General features: G+C 34.7%; 1 protein-coding gene across 2 annotated transcripts; it reads left to right on the forward strand.

Moving 5' to 3' along the window:
* The first annotated feature begins 743 nt into the window (after positions 1–743).
* On the forward strand, positions 744–23386 carry LOC106786657 (ankyrin repeat and BTB/POZ domain-containing protein BTBD11). Of its 2 annotated transcripts, XM_014748288.1 has the most exons (14): positions 744–1585; positions 9150–9390; positions 16903–17107; positions 17592–17837; positions 18088–18567; positions 18838–19168; positions 19248–19483; positions 19565–19767; positions 19870–20595; positions 20699–20967; positions 21051–21256; positions 21324–21617; positions 21697–21879; positions 21949–23386. In XM_014748288.1, exons 2-14 carry the CDS (start codon positions 9185–9187, stop codon positions 22153–22155), a joined length of 3792 nt encoding a protein of 1263 aa, XP_014603774.1. In that variant the 5' UTR covers positions 744–1585; positions 9150–9184; the 3' UTR covers positions 22156–23386. The 2 variants fall into 2 exon arrangements, with proteins under 2 accessions (XP_014603774.1, XP_014603775.1); XM_014748289.1 differs by lacking the exons at positions 9150–9390; positions 16903–17107 and having other exon boundaries at positions 747–1585.
* The last annotated feature ends 365 nt before the right edge of the window (positions 23387–23751 follow it).

A 23751-nucleotide genomic window follows, 5' to 3' on the forward strand; every position in this document is an offset into this window, starting at 1 on the left:
AACCGGATCTACGTGAAAAGCGTTTGCATGTTTGCGTTAATTTAGGATTGTAAATCGGGTAAGTAGGATCCATTTAAAACGATGTTCATGATTTTTCATTCAACTTGAATAATAAGTTGAAAGAAAAAATGTATGACTCGTTTTACGGGTTGCATTTTTTGAAAAAAAAATTGTTTTCTAATAAATGATTAATATAAAAAAATGAATTTTTTAGAGAAAAATATAAATATTAGAAGTAGAGTCTTAGCCCGTGGGTCTCCGAAAACAGCAACCTCCTAGTGGTGAGACCTGGGTCGGTATTACTTGCGATTTATTCAAATTTAATTGTAAATTATGTAACGCAAGTACTATCGGGCTAATGGCTGTATATTTCAGTGTGTTTCCAAAAAATATTTTCTCTTTTGTCTTTTAATTATATTTAAATAAATATTATACTACTTGTGTATTACATATTACTAATTATATACTTCAGTAAATAAAATTGTATAAAAAATAATTTCTTAAAGAAACACACTGGAAATATTTCTTTTTGTTATCAAATTTAAATAATTTTTAACGACATAATTCTTTTTTTTTTTGTATCAAGTTATCTTTGTTGATATTTAAAAAATAAGGAATAAAGAATAGTGTATTCTTTGATAGTATTATGTCGTCATCGCATTAAGAACCTACTATCGCCCACTGTTAGACTTGTAAACTTTTATGCACTTTTATGCACTTTTATGCACTTTTATGCACTTCTGTATTCTTTGGTAACGTCGGTGTTCTTTATTATCACCTGAATTCGATAATATCAATACCTGTCCAACGGTTAGTTTTGAAAATTTGCCGCTGGAAGGTCCGACAGCGTTACTGTCGGACCTTCCACATTTTCTTACGGTTGACCATAACTATTTTTTGTAGTTCTTCTTCTTGTTTTCCCCCTTCTCTTTACTTACAATCAGTCTGGACCGAAAGCGATTCCGCCTGGGATGCTGTAAAGACGCGCGGTGCCTCTCTGTTCCTAGTAATTGACAGCTGCCGAAAAAGAAGCTATACGATTGGGCGCGTTGAAAGAATAGTATACTTGCGCGGTAGTACAATCAAAAAGTATATAATAGAAAGAACATATTCAAAAATCCTAAACAATCAAGACGAAGTATTTTTCGGTTCAATTTAAAAACCAAAATTTTCGAACATTTATATACCTGTATTTTGTTTGTTTAATTTTTATCTATTTAACGAAGAACTCTTATAATTAACGTGTAATAGAAATATTAAATAATTAAATTTAGTGATCATGGGAACACACGTGTGATTATCTTTCAAAAAATAAGTTTAACAGTGTGACACAAGTTTGCAGGAAGAAGAAGAAGAAGAAGACTAATAAATGTTAACTGTGTCACTGTAATGATTTAATAAAAAATACTATAAACGTGTTGTTGAAACTATGCGAGTGTGAAATGAAAAATCAAAGGAAGGATCTTCGACGTGGCTCGTCAATGTGGATTTTACTTTTAACGTGAATGTGTCCTTTAGATTTAACACGGATTCCGACATGTCCTAGCGTTCATTTTCATCCTTCGTTTTGGTCGGTACTGCTCTTGTAAGTTTTCAATAAGAATTCAATTATCATCCCTTTTTATTTATTTTCTTTTTTTTGTTTTTTTTTACACACAGTTGCACTTCGATCTAAAAGAAGAAAAACTGACATTCGCACAGTTGTTTTTTCTGCGTCAAGGAAGAGAACGTGCATAGAAATTTGCACATCTTAACTCGTTTGAATGCATTCCATGTAACTTTCTTACCTGTGTTTCACTAAATGTACTATAAGTTTCTTTAAGAATTCGCATATACATTTTCCACCGATCATTCATACCTTCCTCTCGATATCGAACGATTTTCATTTCTTTTTTCTTTTTTTTTTGTTTAAATAATTTCTTACAAATTATATACCATAAATCGTAGATAATTACATATTTGTAGATAATATCTTTGATCCGTGTTGCAAAGTCGAATAAAAAGAATCGAATAAATTTATTTTCATTGTAAGGAGATTAATTCGAAAAATAATGCACCTAATTGTTTCATAGTCAAATATATTTTACTTCTTTCTTTTTCTTTTCTTTTTTTCTTTTTTGTCGTTGGAGAATTCGGACTATTCGATTTGATTTTATTCGACGACACGAATCCCAGGATTGGAACGATTTGGATCGTCCTAAAGGATTTACTGCTAACCGGTTAGCAGTAGAGAGAAAGAGAAAGAATTAAAGAATGAGAAAGAAAGATAGAACTCACAAGAGTACTCACTCTAACACAGTGATTCTTCTTCTTCCAAGAGACTTTCGCTCGTTCAACGACGATGACGACGAAGACGAAGACGAAGACGACATGCAAGGATGCATTATTGTCCTCCTCTTATCGACTTCGAAGATTCTAAGAGAAAATGCACATCTCTTCCTTAACAGTTGTGATCATTTCGTACAAATATCATTAACCGTTAGTTTATCCGAGAATTGAATACTCAACACAATTCCAATTTCTTATTTTTTTCTTTTGTTTTTACCTCACCCCTCTTTAATGCCATTGTAATTTTCAAGTCACACGCGCGCGCTTAGAGAGAGAAACAATATTCATTTTATTATAATATAATTTACGAGATACCATTATCTTTTTTTTCTAAGTATAAATTCGTAAAGAGGAAAATAAAATTGGGTTAACATTGTCCTGTATTTGTTCCCCAAATTTCAAATTGATCTTATACTTTATTAGATAATAATGTCAAGATAATCTGATTTGAATGGTAATAAATGGTTTTGAAAAGTAGGTAATCAGGGAGGTAGGAATTTATAATTAACGAGGGTAAAACAAATAATCGTTAACATTCGAAACAGTTTAGAATGAGATTTTAGAGTCTCGGAGGTACGATCAATGTTAAAATAAAAAGAGAAGAATAATCGAATCGTTTTTAAATGACCGATAGCAATCGCTTAAAGGATCTCACGTTTTGTATTTGATTTGCATTGAAATTATCTCGAAGGTCCCAACGATTAAGCGACACGAACGTTAAAATCTATAGGAGAAGGGTACGGTCCAAACGTGGCTGGTGAACGAATGTGAGAAATGGCCCAACTAAACCGGTTTCGTACTTAAATTAAATTAGTCAAATTGATTACAACGCCAGGAGGAATTCATTCGAGTTTAATCCACCTACATGGATAGATCTAACCCTGTCGTATCTCATCATCATCATCATCATCAAAACACTCTAATGAATTTAGGTAATATCAACCGAAATAAAACAAATTACTAACCCTAAGTTATCGATCTAACAGAAATAAGAATCGTTTCAATTTCAAGCATATACAATTGATTGAAAGTTAGAAAACGTGCGGGAGAAAAAAAAAAGGATGGAGATATTTTTGTTTTTATTGAAGAAAAATTAGGTAGATGATCCGGGTAGGTAGGTGTCGTTGATGATATTACCAGTAGAAAAAAAAGAAAGAGAGATGAGATACTTGTGGAGCTACCGTTTCTTTTGTGGTAAAAGGGACACGAGTCTTTCGAAGTTGAGACCAAGTTGTCGTTGGAGGAGATGGGCACAAAAAAGTATTTTACAAAAATCAAAGAAAGGAAAAGAGAGAAAGAGAGGGACTAGGTTGGGAATCTGGTTGTGGAAGAAAGAAGAGGGGTTTAGGAGGATTGAGTATATAAAAGATGTAGGGTTTAGTTTGGGCAGCCCTTGGAATGTAGTGGCCGCGGGCCTGACGGCGTGCACCATGAGACACCAATGTACATATGTATGTGTACGTTTATATTCACTTGCAACACAGACCCATACAAAGATACATACATTTACGTACTCATACGTATACCTTACATCACACTTTACTCCAACTTGTTCACGTATAAAAAGAAATAGCACTGGTGGACGACGACGACGACGACGACGACTGTTGCGTATGTATGCAGTACTTGCTTCCAGAACCGTGTCGAGAATATTCCGTGCCCTGGCAAGGCTCATATTTTTCTTAACACCCACACAAAAGTTTTACAGGAGAGTGCCCCTTTTAAACCTAACACACCTACGCTAACTTTCGACGCATTACGAATGTTCCTTTTAATACAAAACATTATCAACGTGTTTGATAATGATTAATCGAAAATAATATTCGAGTTTGGATGATGAATTTTTATAATATTTATTGTTGCTATTGTTTTTCTTTCTACGTTTATCGATATATAATTTATAGTTTAGTAAAATCGATAAAGGGTTAAATCATTGATCAATTAAATTTGCCACTCCTGCAGAACTTCCGTTCTATCCTTTTAATCTCTGCTAATCGTTAGTTATCATAGTTATAGATCGAACTGCTGATTCATGACTTGATCAGAATGCTTATTACACTCTAACATATTTCAGTTTCATTCGTATATACATTTGTTAAGATTCTAATCGTTTATTCTTCATTTTTTGTTTTATTGAACGTTTCTGTAATTATTGGATATCAATTTGAATGATTGTAGTTTTGTTGTTGGATCGAGATCTATTTTATTTATGATTTTTATCGATCATTTCTCTCTTCTCTCTTCTCTTTCTCTCTGCTTTTCTTTTTTACTTGCTAAGTAGAAGAGATGAAAAATAAAAGATATCTTAGCGGGATAGACAAGTTAAGAGAAGAAATGAGAGAAAAAAGGATAAGAGTGGTCGTGCCACTCCTGGTTGTTGCTGTTGCTGATGTTGCTTGCACTCTGTGGTCCCAAACCTTCCTCAACGCAGCACGTGACTTTCGAAATATAGCTATACCAATCTATCCTCATCAGAAACACACACACACACACGTAGACGCACGAACAGAAGAGGCTCTCACAGTCAGGAAACTTGCTTATGGTTTCCTATACTTTTCTTTTTTTTTATTCTTCCTTTATTTTTTGCCTGATGCACTTTAAAATGACTTCTCGAGGCTTATGCCGTTGCAATTGCGAGCGCATACAAAAATTTATTGAAAAATAAGAGAATAATTTAAACATTTTCTTTTGATGTTAACGATTCTTTGTTTTTTTTCTTTGCAGTTTTATATAAATATGAAAAAAAATGTAGAGAGAAAAGTATGCGCATGCGTGTGTGCGTGTACTTATCTGTACTTGCTTATAAGAAGAAGAAGAAGTAAAAGAAGAAATAAGAAAGCAACGTAACGTTGATACGAAGTAGAACACGTCTCGCTTGTAATACCAGCTCTCGAATCTTGCGTTGAAAGAGTCGCTTCGATAGCAGCCCGTACACTTGTCTCCGGTTTCACTCTTTATGGGATCCTAAGCGATATGACTGGTAGGATCTCCTCTTACTCAGACCCCCCCCCCCCCCTCCCGACAACGTCTACAGGTCATCTCTCTTTCTTTATCCGAAAACCGAGCTTCTTAATTGATCCTTGTATCGATCTTCTCGATCAATTCTTTCTCTCTTTTTTTCTTTTTCTTTGAACTCGTTCGACAAAACTGGATGTACAATGCAGTTATGATTCGAATTAATTATATGCATTCGATGATGCACGTTTCTTTCTTTTTTGTTGTTGTTGTTGCTGCTGCTGTTGGTTTAATTACTTTTAATTAACGTTGTTTTCTTGTGCTGTTGTGTTTTTCCTTATTTCTTTCTTTTTATTATTAAAAGAATTTGACACACATATATATATAGAGAGGAGAAATAATTTTGTACAGTTATTATAATATGTAGGTTGATTTAAATAGTCATAGTTATATGTTTCACGATAGGATCATGCACGCATGCCACTTGATCGGTTAGAAAGGCAGACGTAGGGTGAGGGCAGCCGAGGTCAGTTAAATACAGTCGGGACAACGCCATTTTTGGCGAGTCCGTTTACATTAAACCAGTTTCAAAGACCTCGTACAGTAAACCAGTTACCCAAACCCGAATTTCCGTGTGCACTCGGTCCGCTTAAACGATTTTACCGTGCTTCCAGAATTGCCCTCAGGCATAGTTCAGTCTTTTCGATCGTTCGCCGTTATTAAGCTTCTCGCCCTTCTTTTTTCTCTTCTTTTTCTTCTTCTTCTTCTTCTTCTTCTTGTACCTTTTTTATTTTTTCATTCGATCGGCGAAGAATTTTTTTATTTCAATCGATCAGAAATCAACCTAAACAAATACATTTCCTTTTCCTTACTTCTAACCCCCGACCAACCACTCCTTCTTTACTTCTCTTTTCTTTTGTAATACTTTGCAAGTAGGTTTAATATCGATAGGTTTAATTTTGTTATACTCTTTCCAATCAAAAAAAGTCGGAATTATTTAAAATGAATTAATTCGCAATAGAGAGATTACTCGTTCGATTATTACCTCTAAATCGTATACTCGAATATACTAAAATCATTCGCGAGGAACCCGAAAAACCTGATCCACGCTAATGTCCTCGCAAGATGCAATGTTGGTTGGTTGGTTGGTTGGTTGGTTGGTGTGATACGTTGACGCATGCATCATCTGTAAAAGTAACTATGCGTGAATTGTCCTCGTTCCTCCTTACAAAAAAATCCAACGGGAAAATACAATATTTTTCGTAATTTCTTATTATAATCAAACATAATTACAATCCAATCAAAACTAAATCGGCTAATGCACATTCTAATTTATCAAAGAATTCGTTTTAAAATATCAATGATTAGAAGTAATCGAAAAATCGATATCTATGATCTAAGAAGACGAATATTTCTGATAAGACGGTGGGGAAAATTTGATCGACAAATTGCACATCGAAGAAGGACGATCATGATCATGATCATGATCATGATGATGATGATGATAATGATAATGATGATGATGATGATGAGAACGACTTGGATATGAGATTCGTCGAAGGCTATCTCGCTAAAAAATTCCGCGAAAAGTGGATCGTATGGAGCAGCAGGATCTTCCACTTTGCGAACCGGCAGAATGAGAAGAAGAGCTTGTGCTGGGTATTGGGGGTGAGGATGAGAAGAAGGAGGAGGAGGAGGAGGAGGAGTATGAAGAGGTGGAAATTGGGGTGGGAGGGGGAACTGGGGGGAGAGAACCGAACGCTTAAGGAAGCACTTTGGAAGCCAGGCAGAATAATTGCATACGAGAACCCGTCAAAGCGAGCAACACGAGCGATGCACAAACACGGTGTACACGTAGAACGAGAGAGAGAGAGAGAGAAGGAGAAAGGGTGAGGGAAAGGGAGAAGGAGAAAGAGAAGAGAGTCCTTCTCCCTTCCTTCCTTCCTTCGTATAGTATAAGCGAGAACCAGAACACGTTGAAATATTTCTCGGTACGTTCGTACACCAAACGGTTCGAGCCCAAACTTTTATTTTTATTTTTATTATTTTTTTTTAGGGGAAGATAGAGAGAGAGAGATCAGGGGGGTGGGAGGAGGCAGAAAGAGGGGACTCTGCAACAAGTAAAACGATGCAATTTAACAAAATTCCGAGCAAAGGACTGCAGTCAAAGTTTGCACATACATACGACATACGTATGTACGTAATATGTATATGTGTATGGGTTATGTATTTAAAAATGAGGAAGAAGAGGTTTTGTTTGATTTATTTTTTATGTACAAGTATTATTATTTAATATGTAATTAACATTCAAAAAGGGGGATACACTATTATATTTCTTGTGATAAGATAAAGATATTAAATGTTGTATACAAATTATACGAATTATCAGGATGATCGACTTTCTCGGGGGGTGGGTTGGGGGTTTAATAGGAAGAGAAAGCTTTTTAGCAAGCATTCGAATTAAATAATTAGATCGCGAGTTGTTGATGGTTTTTCTTGTTTCTTTTTTTCTTATTTTTTTCTTTTTTTTTTAAGAATCATTTGCAAATATCTTCAGAAAAGAAAGTAGTCGAGTATAAAATAAAACGAAAAATGTGAAGATATGGGGTTAAAAAGTACATATACATATATATATATATACTTAAGTCGTATGCGCGAATACAAATGCATAGCGTTTCGTTTGGTTGTATTTGAAAAGATGCTCGAAATACCGTTGCGGTCAACGCTTTCGTTGTTCCAAGTTCAGCGGCTCTTGCAACGTGTGTCCTTTTCCTCTCTTCCTTCTTTCGACGATGCAAAAATCGTCCTTCGAGTTGTGGCCAACACCCACGCGCATCGTCCAAACGATTCCCTGTGATCGACCGAAGGTACGAACGAACAAACGAACCAACAAACGAGTCTCCTGTCCACTCGTAAATTATTCGATTGTTTTTTATACCCTTAAAGAAACGTTACTTTGCCCTTAGAAATTTTCTTTTTCTATATTTTTTTTTTTTTCTCTTTTTTCTTCCTTTTCACCCCTTTAAATTTTACGTTCTAACGCGATTGTTTGGTAGAAGATTTCTAACGAATCAGAGATCCTTTTCGTTTACATGTTTTTGGGGAAACTAATTTTTATATTTTTGTTTGTTTGTTTTATTTTTCTTTAGATTTAGATTTGGTTTAAGTGTCTTACGTATGATTTGATTTATTTTGTCTTTTCTTTTTACTAAATACTTTTAACATACGATATATAATAAAATGTAGAGTCCAAGAATTCTTTACAAATTACAGGCCATATCCCGAGATTTAATTAAAATAATTACTAGGATAGTAAATCACGACACGACACGCATTCTTTACTTAATAGAAATTATTAATTAGAATTTTTTGTTCTCTTTCACGAGAACGATACAATTCGTACGACGATATATTTAGATAAAGAAGAGAACAAAAAGAAATAAATTAAATGTATTCAATTAACGCGCGTGGAATAAGTTGTAAGTTAGAATCAAAAAAGGGAATATCAGTTGAGCAATAATTTCCCTCGGTGGCAAAGTTAGTGGTACATTGGTGCTAATTACACCGGTAATTATCCGAGAACGGTCGTTAATGACCTTCGAGAAAGTATTACAGTTAATTACTTTCCTTCGAAAGATTTTCATTAGTCTCGGAAATTGAACTTGCTGATAGAGGAAGAATTTTGATATGGGAATTGACTTTTCCTTTCTTTGACAATACTACTAATTAATTACACGATTATCATCCGCGTAACTTATTATTTTCAAACTAAATATAGACTGACCTAATTGTCATGATAAATGAAATAAAAATTTGATTTGTTTTATTTGTAGGAACGTATAAAAATTAGTAAACAAAATGTGCAGGTCCTTCGAGGCGAGTAAAAGGACCCGGATGCAGGATGAATCTGGAACATCCAAAGATAGATGGTTGCTCTCAGCAACCTTTGTTTTTGAGCGGTACTTCTGCATCTGGTGGAATCTCCGCTCCTCAACAACAAAACGTTCCAACCAATGCAACACCTCCTGAACATTATGGTGGACCATTGAGTTTAAGTATCTGCATATCTGATTCTGGTCACGAGATACTTAGGCCAAAACCAAGACGGTAAGTGTAATCGGTAGAAAACAAAATATTAAAAACAATTGTATTGATTATACAATTTGTTATTAAAATTGTTAATAAAATTTGAAGTAGTCGAGAGAGATGACGATCGTAATAAACGTTAAAAGATACGAGTTTTCGTAAAGTTTAAAAGCAAATAGAACAAAGATGAAATCAAAAGAATCCCTCGTGGCCTTTTAAGCTGCTCATAAGAAAGACATCAGCTCTTAGTCTTCGAGCGAGACCACCTTTCACGATTATCAAACGTTTTCTCGTCGAAGATTACGTCTTCGCATTCCTTTTAATACTTATCCTTACGACTGGTTCCTTTCCGTTCAAGAGGGCCTACATTTTTTTTTCTCGGTTCCTACCAAGACTCGAATTCTCTTTCTTTCTCTTTCTCTGTGCGTTCGCATTTTAAATTCGCATAAAATTGTCTTCCTATGAAACATTTATTTCTATTCGAAATACCCAAAGGTTGGAAGATGATCGACGATAAAAAAAGAAACACAAAAAAAAAGTACTCGCGTTGAAGATTTATGTCGATTGGTAAAAAGAAAAATTGCCGAATTATTTTAGAGATACATTATTAATGTTAAACGTAAAAGAAACGACGAATGTTGTTTTGTTTAACCCTTTGACGTCGTATTTATTATATTAGATTTCTTTTGCCGATCTTTAAGGAACCCCCTAACGTTTGATTTTCCTTAAAAAAACAAAAAGGAAAAAGAAAAGATCAATTTGAAAGGGATCACAGACACAATGAAATATATTCTCACGAAGGTAGTCAAACTTCCCTTTGACTTCTTTCGATAGTATGGAATTCGTTTTCTCTTGGAGATCGTGTGAACGTTCGAAAGAAAGATAGGAACATAAAAAAAAAAAAGAAAGAGAGAATATAAAGTCGTTCGTTACAAGGAGTAATATAACTTGACTGCTGTGAGGGCGAATTAGGATGAAATAGAAATTAGTCTATGATGATTGTTAGGAGAAAGAATTAGCGATCGTGCGAAAGGAGAGTTTCAGTTTGTATTTAATTGGTTATCCGAAAGTGGGAAATATTCGAGGAAAAAGTCGGAAGGTTATCTGAGAACGAAACGATCGAGATAATGGCGCCTGTTTGTTTCTGTGTAGTATGTGTGTGTGAGAGCAGAAGAAAAGGGAAGAAGAAAAAGAAAAAGAAGAAGTGGAGGAAGAAGAAGAAGATGATGATGATGATGATGATGATGATGATGATGATGATGCCTAGGCAACTGCACACAAGCTCTAAGATATTTAGGTTAATGGCCTAAAGGAATCATCCTTTCTTTCCTTCTTTCCTTCGTACCACTACGTCGATCTTAAACTGGCTTTTACTAGCACCGATCTGCACAAGTTAAATCACCGGTAGGTCAGGGACGTGACGTGTTCAATCCTCCTCTCTCTTTATCTACAATTTCAAATTATTTTCATTTTCAATTAAACAAATTTTCCAAACAAAAAACGAAACCAAAGAATTTTCCTTATTTCATTTTGTGCTAACACATAAATTCGTATTGATAATTTTATTCTCCAATTTATGTCATCAAATAATTACTATTGTTATGTGTAAATTTCATTATGATTATCGTAGTCGTGCTTTCTTTTCTTTTTTTTTATATATATATTTAATTGTTCGATTAGAATTGAGAATTTCAACGATAAGACGTTTAAGTTTCTATTTTTCATGAATCTTTTATATGTGAGAAGTAAAAGCTGGCTATGAACAATTAAAAAAGTACATTGTTAATTAACATGGGAACGTAAAAGAAAGATAACTCGGCAAAGTGAAAAGACAATACATAGTCGATGCTCCCCTTTCTTCCTTTCATCGTTTTTTTTTTTTATTTCACTTACCAATCTTCACAGTTTACCTTGATATCACACTTTTTAATCTTCCTAGGTCAGGGCCATATCTTTCAATTATAATTTTCGTTTATCTTTTTTTTTTGTCCGAGAGTAATGAGAATCTCGAGTGCAATGAAAATTTAAAATGAAAACACACTCTGTTATCTAATATCAGATGAATGAATGCTAACGATTATTTTTTTCTTGCGATAATATTCTAATGGAAATTTGTTAATGATCGTGACATGTATAAAGAAAAGAAAAGTAAAGAGAGAGAGAAAAAAAAAGGAAACTTTCGATTATATATTGTCGTTTCATTACCGTAAAGATACGGCTCGTTAATCAATTTAATGTCTTCGCTTGTAAGTGTTGTCGCCCTTGACACCGGAGTTTCGCCTAAGTGAACACGAACAATGTCTGCCTTGAAGTCTTCTTCCAAAAGCCTTTCTCATAAAAGGCGAGGCAAATGGAGTATCCCATAAGCATACATATACACACACACATATATATAAACAGATGTTACAGATTAACAGTTTCATTCAATTATTCTTATTTTGTTGACTAATAATCGATCGAGATAAAAACATTTTTCTATCGATTATCAATTAATTATAGTCGTTTCTCTCTTTCTCTCTCTCTATGATTTTCAAGGAATAAAAATATCTAGGACGTGTTATCGTAATAAAGAAAGAAAAAAACAAAATGAAAGAAAATTAGAACAGCTGCACCCCGATGAGTAGAATTTTCATCCTATGCTCTTGGAACTTTCAATTAAGCACCGCTATACCAAAGAAACGATCCAAGATCTACGAGGTATTTGAAACACTGTTATAAAACGGATCATGGGTGAGTGTGTGAGAGAAAAGTAGAGAGATTGCGTCAAGTATCGATATTCTGTTTGAAAAATGTCGGCCAACCGGCACTCTTGTAAAGTAACATATTAAAAGGAAGATTAGGTAGTTCTAGATACACATTATGACTGGTTTTACCGACTACCTGACGACCACTTTGAAACGTCAGAATAAAATAGTTTCTTACACCAGATCAGTTAATACCGGTTTAGTATTGAAAATAGGCCAAATCATAGAGGAAAAGTATTAATCTTAAATGTACATATATAAAGTTACTTTCAAATGTTCCCTATTTGAAACATTACAGAATATGATATATAGTTTTCATTTACGTTATTCGACTTATCTTTATTCGTAGGCCAGTTTTGTTTTTTTGTTTCTTTTTGTAAAACACATTTCGGATAATACACGAATGTGATAATAATCGATCTGAGATATTATTTAAAAATCCAAATATAAATATTTGAAAGATATATCTCCCATAAAACAACGTACGAACAATACTGACCATAAAACCCCCTCAACAGGAAGAAGGATAGACAGGGGAGGGTGTTTTGCTCGGTTAAGAAAGAAAACGTAATGACGACAATGGAAAGAGTAAAAAAAAAAGGAAAAAGAAAAGGAAATAAAAAAGGTCGGACATAAGATCGTCACGGATGGCGATCAGGCAGGAGGTGGAGGAGGAGGAGGAGGGCGTTGTGATTCGTAAGTAAAGCAGAAGTAAGGAAGTAGGATGGTCACCGGAAGTTCTCCCTTAAATCGCATGGTTGGTTACCATTCTCTTTCTTTTCTCTCTCTCTCCCTCCCACCCTCTCCCTCTCCCTGTTTGTAAAAGCAGTACTATAGTCAAGTTAATACTACTATGTTAGTTGATATAACAGTTTGCAAGTAGCGACCTCAAGCTAGTTGTTCGGATTTTCGTATAGAGAGAGAGTAGAGTTAGTCATAGATGGATATACTTAACTTCTTCACAGATTGTCTGTCTGTCTTTCTGTCTGTCTGTCTATATATGTGTGTGTGTGTTGTACAAACTTTAACTCTACTAAAAAGGGATATACAAGTATCAAGAAGATAGAGATTATCGTGAAAACAAGGCACGAACTCTGAAAGGAGGAATCGAAGTCACGTTTCACGTGACTCTTTTCCGTTCTCTCTACGGAGTCATTTCTTTTCTATTTTTTTCTTTTTTTTTTGTTTTTCGTTTCCTTGGGGTTTCTATATATATTTTTTTCTTCTTCTTCTTTTTTGGAGAACTCTCTTCTCTCACAGAGGATCGAGAGAAAGATAGGATAGATAAATCTAAGGCAAAGTTAATGTGAAACTGAACAAGGAGAAAACATTGAGAGAGAGAGAGAGAGAGAGAGGAGAAAAAGATAAGAAATAAAATATAAACCGCAGGTGAGACACGCGATCACCACTCTATCGTCACGTGGAAGGAAATCTGTGTCGAGATGCGACGATTAATTAATAAAATTATTTTAACGAATCTCGTTTATCGATTAATTTTTGTATAATAATTTATCATTTGTATAAAAATATTTGTGTGTATGAGAAAAAGATATCGAACAAAAGAATAATAGGGGGATGAATTACATTCCCACGAATAATATCGAACGGTGATGATGTTCCCCTTATATACGTGAATGAAGAAAGGAAGGAAGAAAGAGAAGTATCAGTGACGTGAAAGAAAGAAAGAAAGAAAGAAAGAGAGAGAGAGAGGGTACCTGTGGTCGTCTCTCCGAAGGAAGTGCACGCGTTTCACCTGCACTCTGATGCACACAGGAAGCCTCCACGTCGAGTCTGCTCAGTCATCTGTTTACATCGAAACCGAACCGATGACTCGGATAACGCGAGCTTGCTACTCCTTGAACGATCCTATCGAAGAAGAAGAAGAAGAAGAAGAAGAAGAAGAAGAAGAAGAAGATGCTTTCCCCCTTTTTCGTTGGGGGTTTCTAACGAGCTGGGATCTCACTGAATTCTCTTTGCTTTTCTAGAAAATAGGAAAAGCAAGAGCTCGTTAGAAGACGTTACTTCCTTTTATTCTGAGACCCTTGCAGTGTTGGGTGACGTGGGGTGATAAGAATCTCTGTTTCGAATAACGACCGATATATATAGTGATTTAGTTTTGAAAATATAAAATAAACGAAATCAACGATGAGATAATGATAAAGATATGTTCATTTAAATGAATTATTTTACTTTTCTTTTTAAATCAACGTTAGTGCGATCATCATTTGATAATAAAGGAAGAAAGGAAATAAATCAAAGAAAATGACATGAGACCGTCATCGTCATTATCTTTCTCGTCCACCTCCTCGTATTCAATAAGAGGACAGTGTTCGAACAAGGATTGTACTTGTCTACTTTGTCGTGAATTGAATGACTGCGAGATGAGTACTACGGTTGAAGTTCAACAGCCTATGGCAGACAGTGGCAATTTTATTTTACGTCGTCCAGTTACGACTTACATTAATTCCCATGAATCTACGGGGGAATGGGAATATGATAAAACCTCGACGTTGGAGGATAGAACTCGTAGGAGATTCGACAATAAAAACGAAATCATTATCGGTGTACCATCTAAGTCAACGAGAACCATTGACGTTCCTCACAAAACGGTGATTTATTTCGGTGACACAAGTATAAGGGAAAAAGATAAGAAAAATTGTCAAAATGAATGTCATCGAGATGAGATAGTTTCTTCTGGAAATAATCTTGAGAGAAATGAAACTATCTCAATGATAGATAACGCGAATAATAATCATGAGATCGTAGTGAACGTCACTCCGAGCAGGGAAGACGTGCTAAGGATCGAGGAGGACGAAAGCCAGATCGAGGATTATTGGTCCTTGCCCGGGGACACCACTGGGTTCAAGGCTGACTGGAGTTTCGTTCAGCAATGGCGCCTTAGGGGGTAAATCACGATCGAGTTCAAGACAAATCGTTTCTTCTCGGAGTAATCTTGTTCAGTGAATATTCTTACATGTGCATGAAATTCTCTCCTTTAACTTTTCCATAGTTTTTTTTCTCTGTCCCCTCTCCCTCTCTCCCTCTCCCTCTCCCTCTCTCTCTTACTCTTTCTTTCTTTCTTTCTTTCTCGCCTAATTATTAAACATGGAATATGTTGATCAGTGATTTAAAAATTCTCATTTTCGTATTTCAAAGTTGGATGACTTGTTGGATGATAGTTAACGATGCATAAATTATTTCCTTAGAAAATCAGTAGAATGTGACGAAGATTATTACGACACTTGTAACATCGCAAGCGTATCGACGTTCCATTTAGGAATAGTTAATCTTCAGTATATATATATATGTATGTATAACTCATTAATGTGTCCTACGATGAAATGTTTGTAGTAATCGTTAGATCGACAGCATTCGAAGTATTCGATTTTTAATTCAACGTTTCTCGAATCAATTACGAGATATTTTTCAAGATTCTTAGAAGACGATATCGCATTCATTTTCCTCCGAGTTTGTTTTATTAGCTCTTTTAGTTTTAACATAATCCATCCTTTATTTCTATTTCTCTCAAAGAGATGGAACATCAATCCTTAATGATGCGTATTTCAAGTTGGATTATACTTATTACATAATGTCGTACCCGTTTTAATTGAACTTCATTAATGATAATGTTGAAGAAAATTATTTCGTTGTTGTGTTGTGGGGAGTTTTCGTTTGAAATTATTCGCGAATTAATTATTCTCAACAATTATTAAAAGAGTCAAGTTTCCCCACGATCTCTTGTTTCGGTTCATTTACCTTAGAACTCGTTCATTCTTTTTTAAAACTCTCATCTACGCGAGCATAATCGCACGCTACTACTTTTTCTCATCGCGGAGAAAGTAATTTTTTTGTATATTCGAACCAGCTACTCCTACGCTTAAGATCGTGAAATAGATAAGGGATCTGATTAGAAACTCGCTCGGAAACAAATGTGCATATTTATGAAAACGTGTAATAGAAACAGAAGAAAAGAAATGAAGAAAGAAAGAAAGAAAGAAAGAGAAAAAGAAAATAGAAATCATTGAAAACTTGTTTATCTTTTTAAACGATCATTTATTTTTAAAACAATCAGATATGTAAAATATATATATATATGATTACTTTTTTTATTTCATGTTTTATCCAACTTATCTAACATCATTTGTTACCTAAAGAAATCGAAAATTTGTCGTCGATTATTTTTCTATTCTAACTTTCGAAAATAATATATCTATAATTTTGTTCGTGAATGATTAAATGAGAGACTGACTGAGTAAAAAAGAAAAAAAAACACACACACACGCATTCCATTATTCCTGTCTATTGCTAGTGAACCTAAATATTAACTCTCTTTTTCTTTCGATCTCTTCCTTCTTCTCGTTCTTCCTGTTAAGATAGAAATTTAATGCGAGGCAAACCGAAAACGAATCGTCGACTGGTCCAGACGGTAATTAACGAGCTGTCCTCCTTCATGGGGTATCAAATATCAATTATTTATCGCCGTTATCCCACGAGCCCGCATATTCCTCCTTCTTCCGTCGTATTCTGAACTTTCCTTAATACAGGGTGGCTTGAAAATTCAATACTCACAGAAAACGCAGATCAATTGATAGCAAGAAACATTTTCACGTATTTCCAATTTAGCCATTTTTTCCAAAACACTTTTTATATTACGTCCAACGTGATAAAATTATCATCAATTGTGTTGATCAAACAAAAGCAGATATTCTTGTCTTTGTTAATTTTACTCGTTAACACTATGATAACACGTAAATGATTTTTATTTTATTTTTATTTTTTTTTTTTATAGTCCTGGTGGTGGTAGCGGACGTGAAGTATATTGTCCCCCATATACAAAGGATTTTACAGAAAATCAGTCGAAAAGTGGTGTCCACAATATGGTTCATATGGTTGCGGAAAGGGACACGGATAGCGTTGCGCCTACTCCGACCCCTCAACATCCCCATCCCTCTCAGCATCATCATCTCAGTTTGCACGAGCTCCGAGTACTTCAGGTATTACTCTTACTATTACTATTTTTCTTATATACCCAACACATTATACCATGATAATTTTCAACGATAGTTGAGAAATTATATTTGAAAGAACCTTCTAACGCGTTCTAACGAATGAAATAAAACTGAAAAAGCTTAAAAGAGTTAAGATCCATTAGATTTTCTCAACGTGTAGATAATATAAACGTCTAATAAATCATTGTAGGAGAAATACACATGACATAAGACTAATAATACGTTTTCTCCCCCCATTTGCCGTCAGCCCTCCCGCTCCCTATTTATGATCGTTTAAAATTTTAAAAATTATTCAAAATAATATCTGATTTAATTTGTTTTCTTTTTCTTCATCATCATCGTCGTAATGAAGAAAAATATATTGTCGGGTTATTATTCGAAGTCGTCGTCGTCGTCGTCGTTGTTGTTGAACGTAACCACGGCTAACAAATCATGGCAGTCGGTTGTAAAAGACGAACGACTTTTGTAGAGGCGACCAGAATGCGCTGGTAATAGCTCCTCCGACGAGAATCGATCGTCCGGGCACGCAAGCATGTCGGATACCGGTGGTCATACAAGCAGCAGTTCTCCGCCTCATCGTCATCACAGGTCGCACAGTCCTCAGCAACTGAACTCTGTGCCAGAAGATGATAGATTGTCAGCTTCGGTTACCCAAAGAAATGGTAGAAGCAGATCCGGACAGAATCGTAACAGACATCGAGCTACCCCTGCTAAGGTTTCATATCTTTATATTTTATTATTTCTTTTCTTTATTTTTTTCTTTGAAATCTTGAATACACACGAATTTTCGTTTATATATAGTAAATTTATAAGAGAAAAAAAAGTACCCGCTCGATTATATTTTCTAAAAAGATAGTTAAAAGTTGAAATGATTTTGGTTCGATACGATTGGTCCATACCCTCCTCGCATGCTCTTCTTCCTTTAGGGAGATTCGTATTACGTACGTTCAACGACCTCTTTACAGCTGCAGGTACCATGGTCGGGTTCTGGTCTGGAGGACATAAAATTAGCGATTCAGCAACTAACCATGCGTTCCCACAAGTCTTCCTCGACTTATTCGTCGTTGAGTGGTTCGGAGAGTTCCGAGCCAGCAGTTAGAAGACTGATGAGACATAGTAGTTTAGAGACGATCAACACTAACGTTACCAGTGCTGACGAATTCGTTTGGGTCGACTCTCACAATAGACTGGTCGAATTGCAGCAATTACCATGGACTCATCATGATGTATTACGAGTATTGCAGAATGGCCGTACGAAGGAACATATGGAACAAGTTTCAATGGAGACCATTCCTAGACTATCATACTTATTGCAACGTGCTTTGGTCAGAATCAGCCGTGAAACTCAACGATTGGCAAAGCCTATTGGTCTTTGTAGCAAACACGAAGTCTACAGTGCATTTAAGATTGTCCTTTGTCCAGCTTTGGCAGATTCCTGTACAAAGGTATAAATCATTTTCTATCTATCCATCAAAATATTCAATCATTAACATTTGTTGATACACTTTCTGATTGCAAGATTGCTTTCAGGATAATATCAGGTAATAAACGTGCATAAATATATATATATATAAAAGTGTGATCAGTTTACATGGGGTTCACCCAGTATACTTAATAGGTGTGTCGACTATTTCCATGAAATATGGGATGAAGTTTAGAATAAACTGATCATAACTCTTCCTTCGTGTGTAACATAAAGCTCACATTCTTCATAGGCTTGTCTACGAGCAGCTGCTATGTTTGCTGTGTCCGGCGATCAGCTGAAGCAATCGAAGGCATCTCGTTCAGGACTGCAATTACCTGTTGGTCGATTTCTCCGTTGGATGTCGGACGTTAGGCTTGGAAGAATGGTGCACGAGTATGCTGCAGTATACCTAACGGCAGGTATCGAAAATCTCTTGGAAGAGATTTTGTTGCAGTGTATGCCAACAGAACCACACACGACTCTAACTGCTACAATGTTGGAACATGTAATAGCAAACAGTGGTGACTTGTGGGGTCTACTCCAGCCTTATGCTCATCTCAATGCTGGACGTATTGCTTCTGGTATAATAAATTGTTACGACAGAGTGTTCACGTTTTTATTATTATTTCTTATTCGAGTTAATCATTTGTTATATTTTAGGTGCCCTCGCAATGCCACGTTGGGCAAGCGTGAGTTCATTGAATTCTTCATCCTCTTCTCGTAGTGGTAAAGAAGCGATAGGATCCACATTGGAACCTTCCTTTCTAACAACATGTATTGGCTCAATGTCCGAACTAATCGAGCTCATATCGAAAGTAGCACAGTCTGGAAGATGTCCAGTACCTTTAACAGCTAAAGCTTTGAATGCTTTGTTCTATTACATGAGGTGTTCCCAAGTACGTAGATGTTTCTCTTATCAAAATCATTTGATCGCGACAATAATGAATTGCTGCGACTATGATCATTTGTCATTTCAGCTCGAACATGGTGAGAGAGGCTCAGGAATACAAGAGTTAGCTTACGAAAGAGCTTATGTCGTTCTTCCACCATTGATCGAGTGGTTACGTATAGCAGCAGCTCATGCCGAGCATCGACATGCTCTTGCCGTCGATCAGGATGACATTAATCAAGCTGCTAGATTACTTTTACCTGGCGTTGATTGTCCGGTTAGACCGATATGGTAAGAAATTTATTTCACATAGATGTAGATATTCGTATTTAATGAAAAAACATAGAGATAAAAGTGAATATCCTATGAATTATTTAACATGAAATATTTCAGTTCCGAGGAAATCACAGTTTGCTCGAAACGTATCGACGACTCCGAGTACGTACGTCTCTTAACAACGGACATGGCTTTTAAAATGTTGACCAGTGGTCGAGGAGAGCTTATAGCACAGGCGATGCCATTGTTACCATCGACGAAAATCAACACTGTCAACGATAGCGGTTTTACCGCATTGATGTTGGCTTGTATTAATGGGGACGAGCAAGCTGTGGCAGCTCTGTTGGATGCTGGAGCAGATTTGAATATCGAGAGTCCACCTCCAAGTACTAGTCAGTCGTCTGGCACTCCATCGAAAGTATCCACCTCGTCGAGTACGGCTATCGTGAGAAGTCCTGTTAATCAGTCGATGATGACAACACCAACTAATAAAAATGGTTCAACTTCGTCACCGGGTGGTACTCCTTGTAGTAATTCGAGTAACGCCTATTACGTTCAGACTGGATTCAATGCTGAAACGCAACACTGGACTGCCCTGACTTATACAGCATTGTTAGGTCACTGTAATATTGCTAGAATGTTGTTGGAAAGAGGAGCAGCTGTAGAAGGTGGTGCAAAAGTCAGCGAAGATAAGTGTACTGTTACTCCATTACAAGCTGCTACTGCATCGGGCAACAACGAGATGGTAGCTTTGCTCTTAGCTCACAGTGCACAACCATTCTTGTCTACTTTGATAAAAGACTCATTTTCTTACACGGGTTCGGCTCAACGTGGTTGCTACAGGTAACAACTTTCTAAACTATCGATGAAATTACTTTTTATATGAAAAGTAAAATTTGAATTAACTGGTTATGAGATAAAACTACAAATGGCGCTTTTATCACAGCGCAGTATCGGTGGCAACAGCACACGGTCAAAGAAGTTGCCTTCATCAGTTGTTATCTCATCCATTAAATTTCTCAGCAAAACGTGGGGAAAAAGAAATCTTGTCTTTGGAGGAGATACTCGCAGAAGGTAATGCGAGTACCAATCCTCAGCAACAAACTGTCGATGGAAAAAATGGTCATAGAGAGGGCAAAGAACCGGTATTTAACAAGTTACAAACGAAGGCACTTCAGGAAGCAATGTATCACAGTTCTGAAAGCAATCATTTAGGTACAAATAAATTGGAATGTTATTTGCTAAGGTGTAGACAATTTAATCGCATTATCGATAAACGTATTTGTTCGTTGTTGCAGACATCACTATGGAACTTCGTGGGTTGAAAGTAGGATGGACTTTACATTGTTGGATGCACAGTCTTGCAACCGCTCATGAAATGAGAATAGATTCGGTCATAGATCAATTACTTCAAGATTTTCTACAAGTTTGTCCCGATGATTATTCAACCCAATTCGTACAGGAATGTTTACCACTTTTATTCAACATATTTCGTTACAGCAAGGTAAATCTTTAAAGTTAATTATCAACAATTAAACTAAAAATATTCTAATCATTTTATATTTATATAGAAGGAAGGTACAACGCTTCTTCTTGCTGATATATTTTGCACATGTTTTGGTTGGGAGCCAATCAAACCAATCAGAGATACAACACTTTCAAGTGGTTCAAGGATAGATCCGAAATTCGTCAACAATCCTGAGCTAAGTGACGTACAATTTAGAGTCGAAGGAAGAGTCTTTTATGGACATAAAATTGTCCTGGTAACATCATCACCAAGATTTCGAAATATGTTAAGTTCTAAATTATGTGAAGGCAATCCACCTATCGTGCAAATCAATGATATTAGATATCACATCTTCCAAGTAAGCAGTAAACGATTATTTTAATTAATTATAATGAATTCATTACACAATATGAATATCATAATTGTTAATACTTTAGATGGTCATGGAATTTCTTTATCACGGAGGATGTGCAACTTTGGAAGTCAATCAGAGCGACGTTTTAGAACTAATGGCAGCTGCTAACTTCTTTCAACTTGATGGTTTATTAAGATTTTGTGAAGCCCAATGCTCAGCAATGGTCGATTTAGACAATATCGTTTCTATGTATATTCATGCGAAGGTATACGTATTATTGAAAATTCTTAACATTGTCAAGGAAGAAACATTAATTAAAATTCATTATTTGCAGGTTTATAATGCAGCTCAACTCTTAGAATATTGTCAAGGATTTTTACTGCAAAATATGGTCGCACTTTTAACGTATGATGACTCCGTAAAACGTTTATTGTTTGCTAAGAAATTACCAAATCATGATGTTCTAGCAGGCCTTTTACTTACTCTACAAGCAAGGATAAAAGCCAGAAGATCTCAACAAGTAAATAAAATTAAAACGTAGAACGTTTTATATTTGCCAAACAAAATGCACTGGAGAATAGTAGCAATTAAAAAAAAAAATATATTAAAAAATAAATAGATTCGTTCTAGTAACTTTTATAAACATATTGTAATTACAATATCAATCAAATGCTGTTTTATACATTCAGTACACATAATTTTAAATATTAATTACTTGAAATGTATATTATATGTACATATCACTTAAAAAATAGAAGAATACTCTCCATTCGCAAACGAATAGGTCGAACGAAGCTAAATTTTATTAATGAATGAAAGATGATTAGTTTTTTTAATCGAAAAAAGTCAAAATTGACATTGACCATAATATTTTTAGTTTATTTTTTAACAATCCAATACGAAAGTTCCTGTATTCGCCTCGGTACTGCACTTCAATCGAGTTATAACACAAATTTTTCATTTGTGATCAGAAATGATGAAGTGAACAAATATATAAAACAATTATATATAATTTTTATATCCAAGTCAATGGCAATTTTATGGCATTTAAAATTATAAGAATGTTGGTAAAGATCTTAAAATAAAAAGCTCGAGCGGGAATAAACAATAAAATGTTATCATTGTTAAAGTGCTATTTATTTAGAATGTTAATGAATATCTTTATGTACAATATGTAGATTATAATCCTAATGATAATGTAATTACTTGGATTTTTGGATCGTGGAATGCCTATAATATAATTATATATGAAATTAGGTTGGATTTTCAAAAAGGGACTATCTCAATTGATTGATAATTAATCATTCAGTATAGCCTTACATATGGCAAATATGCATAACATTCAATAAATCCAAAATCTTTTTGTATTCTCAATGTATAACACGAAACGAAACAAAAAAAGAAAGAAATCACGAGTTATATATATATACGATCCGAATATAAATATATTTATATATAATTGTATGTGTGTGTTGATATATATCTCAAGCACTGTACAAAACCAGCAAACGTAAAATAATCTAATTGAATTAATCCTCAATTAACAAGTAACTAACAGAGCAACGCAAACAACAATTGGAGAAAATGATAGATAAAATATGAGTATATATAAATAAAGATAAATTAATATATATAGGTACTAAAAGAAAAATTTTAAATAATTAATGTAAATATTTTAAGTAATCAGTATAGATATTTCATACTATACAGTCTTATAATCGTGCATAGAATGAAGTAAGTATTCAAATAAATGGCATTTACCTATCATGGCTCTTTTCATTTATGATCAATAATATGATTTATTAATTTATATATGCATATAAATTAATATATAATATTTTTTAGTAATCTTTATACATATCAATTATATATAATAAATGTATGTACATATGTATACGTACACATACAACAATTATATAAATATATATATGTATATTATTGTGTCCGATATAATGGCACAAAAGTTATTACACAAAGAAAAGAACACGTTTCAGCTATATATAGCTTTTAATGATAAACGATGTATCATTATTTGCTTTTAATTTGTTTAAATAATTTGTCATTATTCCTTTTCTATTACTCTTATAAATATGATATCATTTTCCACGAAAATGTATCAACGGGACTATAAACGCAT

The sequence above is a fragment of the Polistes canadensis genome, unplaced genomic scaffold, assembly GCF_001313835.1.
Source record: "Polistes canadensis isolate GaletaPanama2010 unplaced genomic scaffold, ASM131383v1 scaffold_79, whole genome shotgun sequence".
In the NCBI taxonomy this organism is placed as follows: domain Eukaryota; kingdom Metazoa; phylum Arthropoda; class Insecta; order Hymenoptera; family Vespidae; genus Polistes; species Polistes canadensis.

Excerpts from the sequence above, each read along its gene's own strand:
- LOC106786657 (XM_014748288.1), top strand. The coding sequence starts at position 9,185 with ATGAATCTGGAACATCCAAAGATAGATGGTTGCTCTCAGCAACCTTTG. Across the intron at positions 9,391-16,902 it reads CTTAGGCCAAAACCAAGACG|TCCTGGTGGTGGTAGCGGAC; the intron begins GTAAGTGTAATC and ends TTTTTTTTATAG. Across the intron at positions 19,768-19,869 it reads TGTCCGGTTAGACCGATATG|TTCCGAGGAAATCACAGTTT; the intron begins GTAAGAAATTTA and ends GAAATATTTCAG.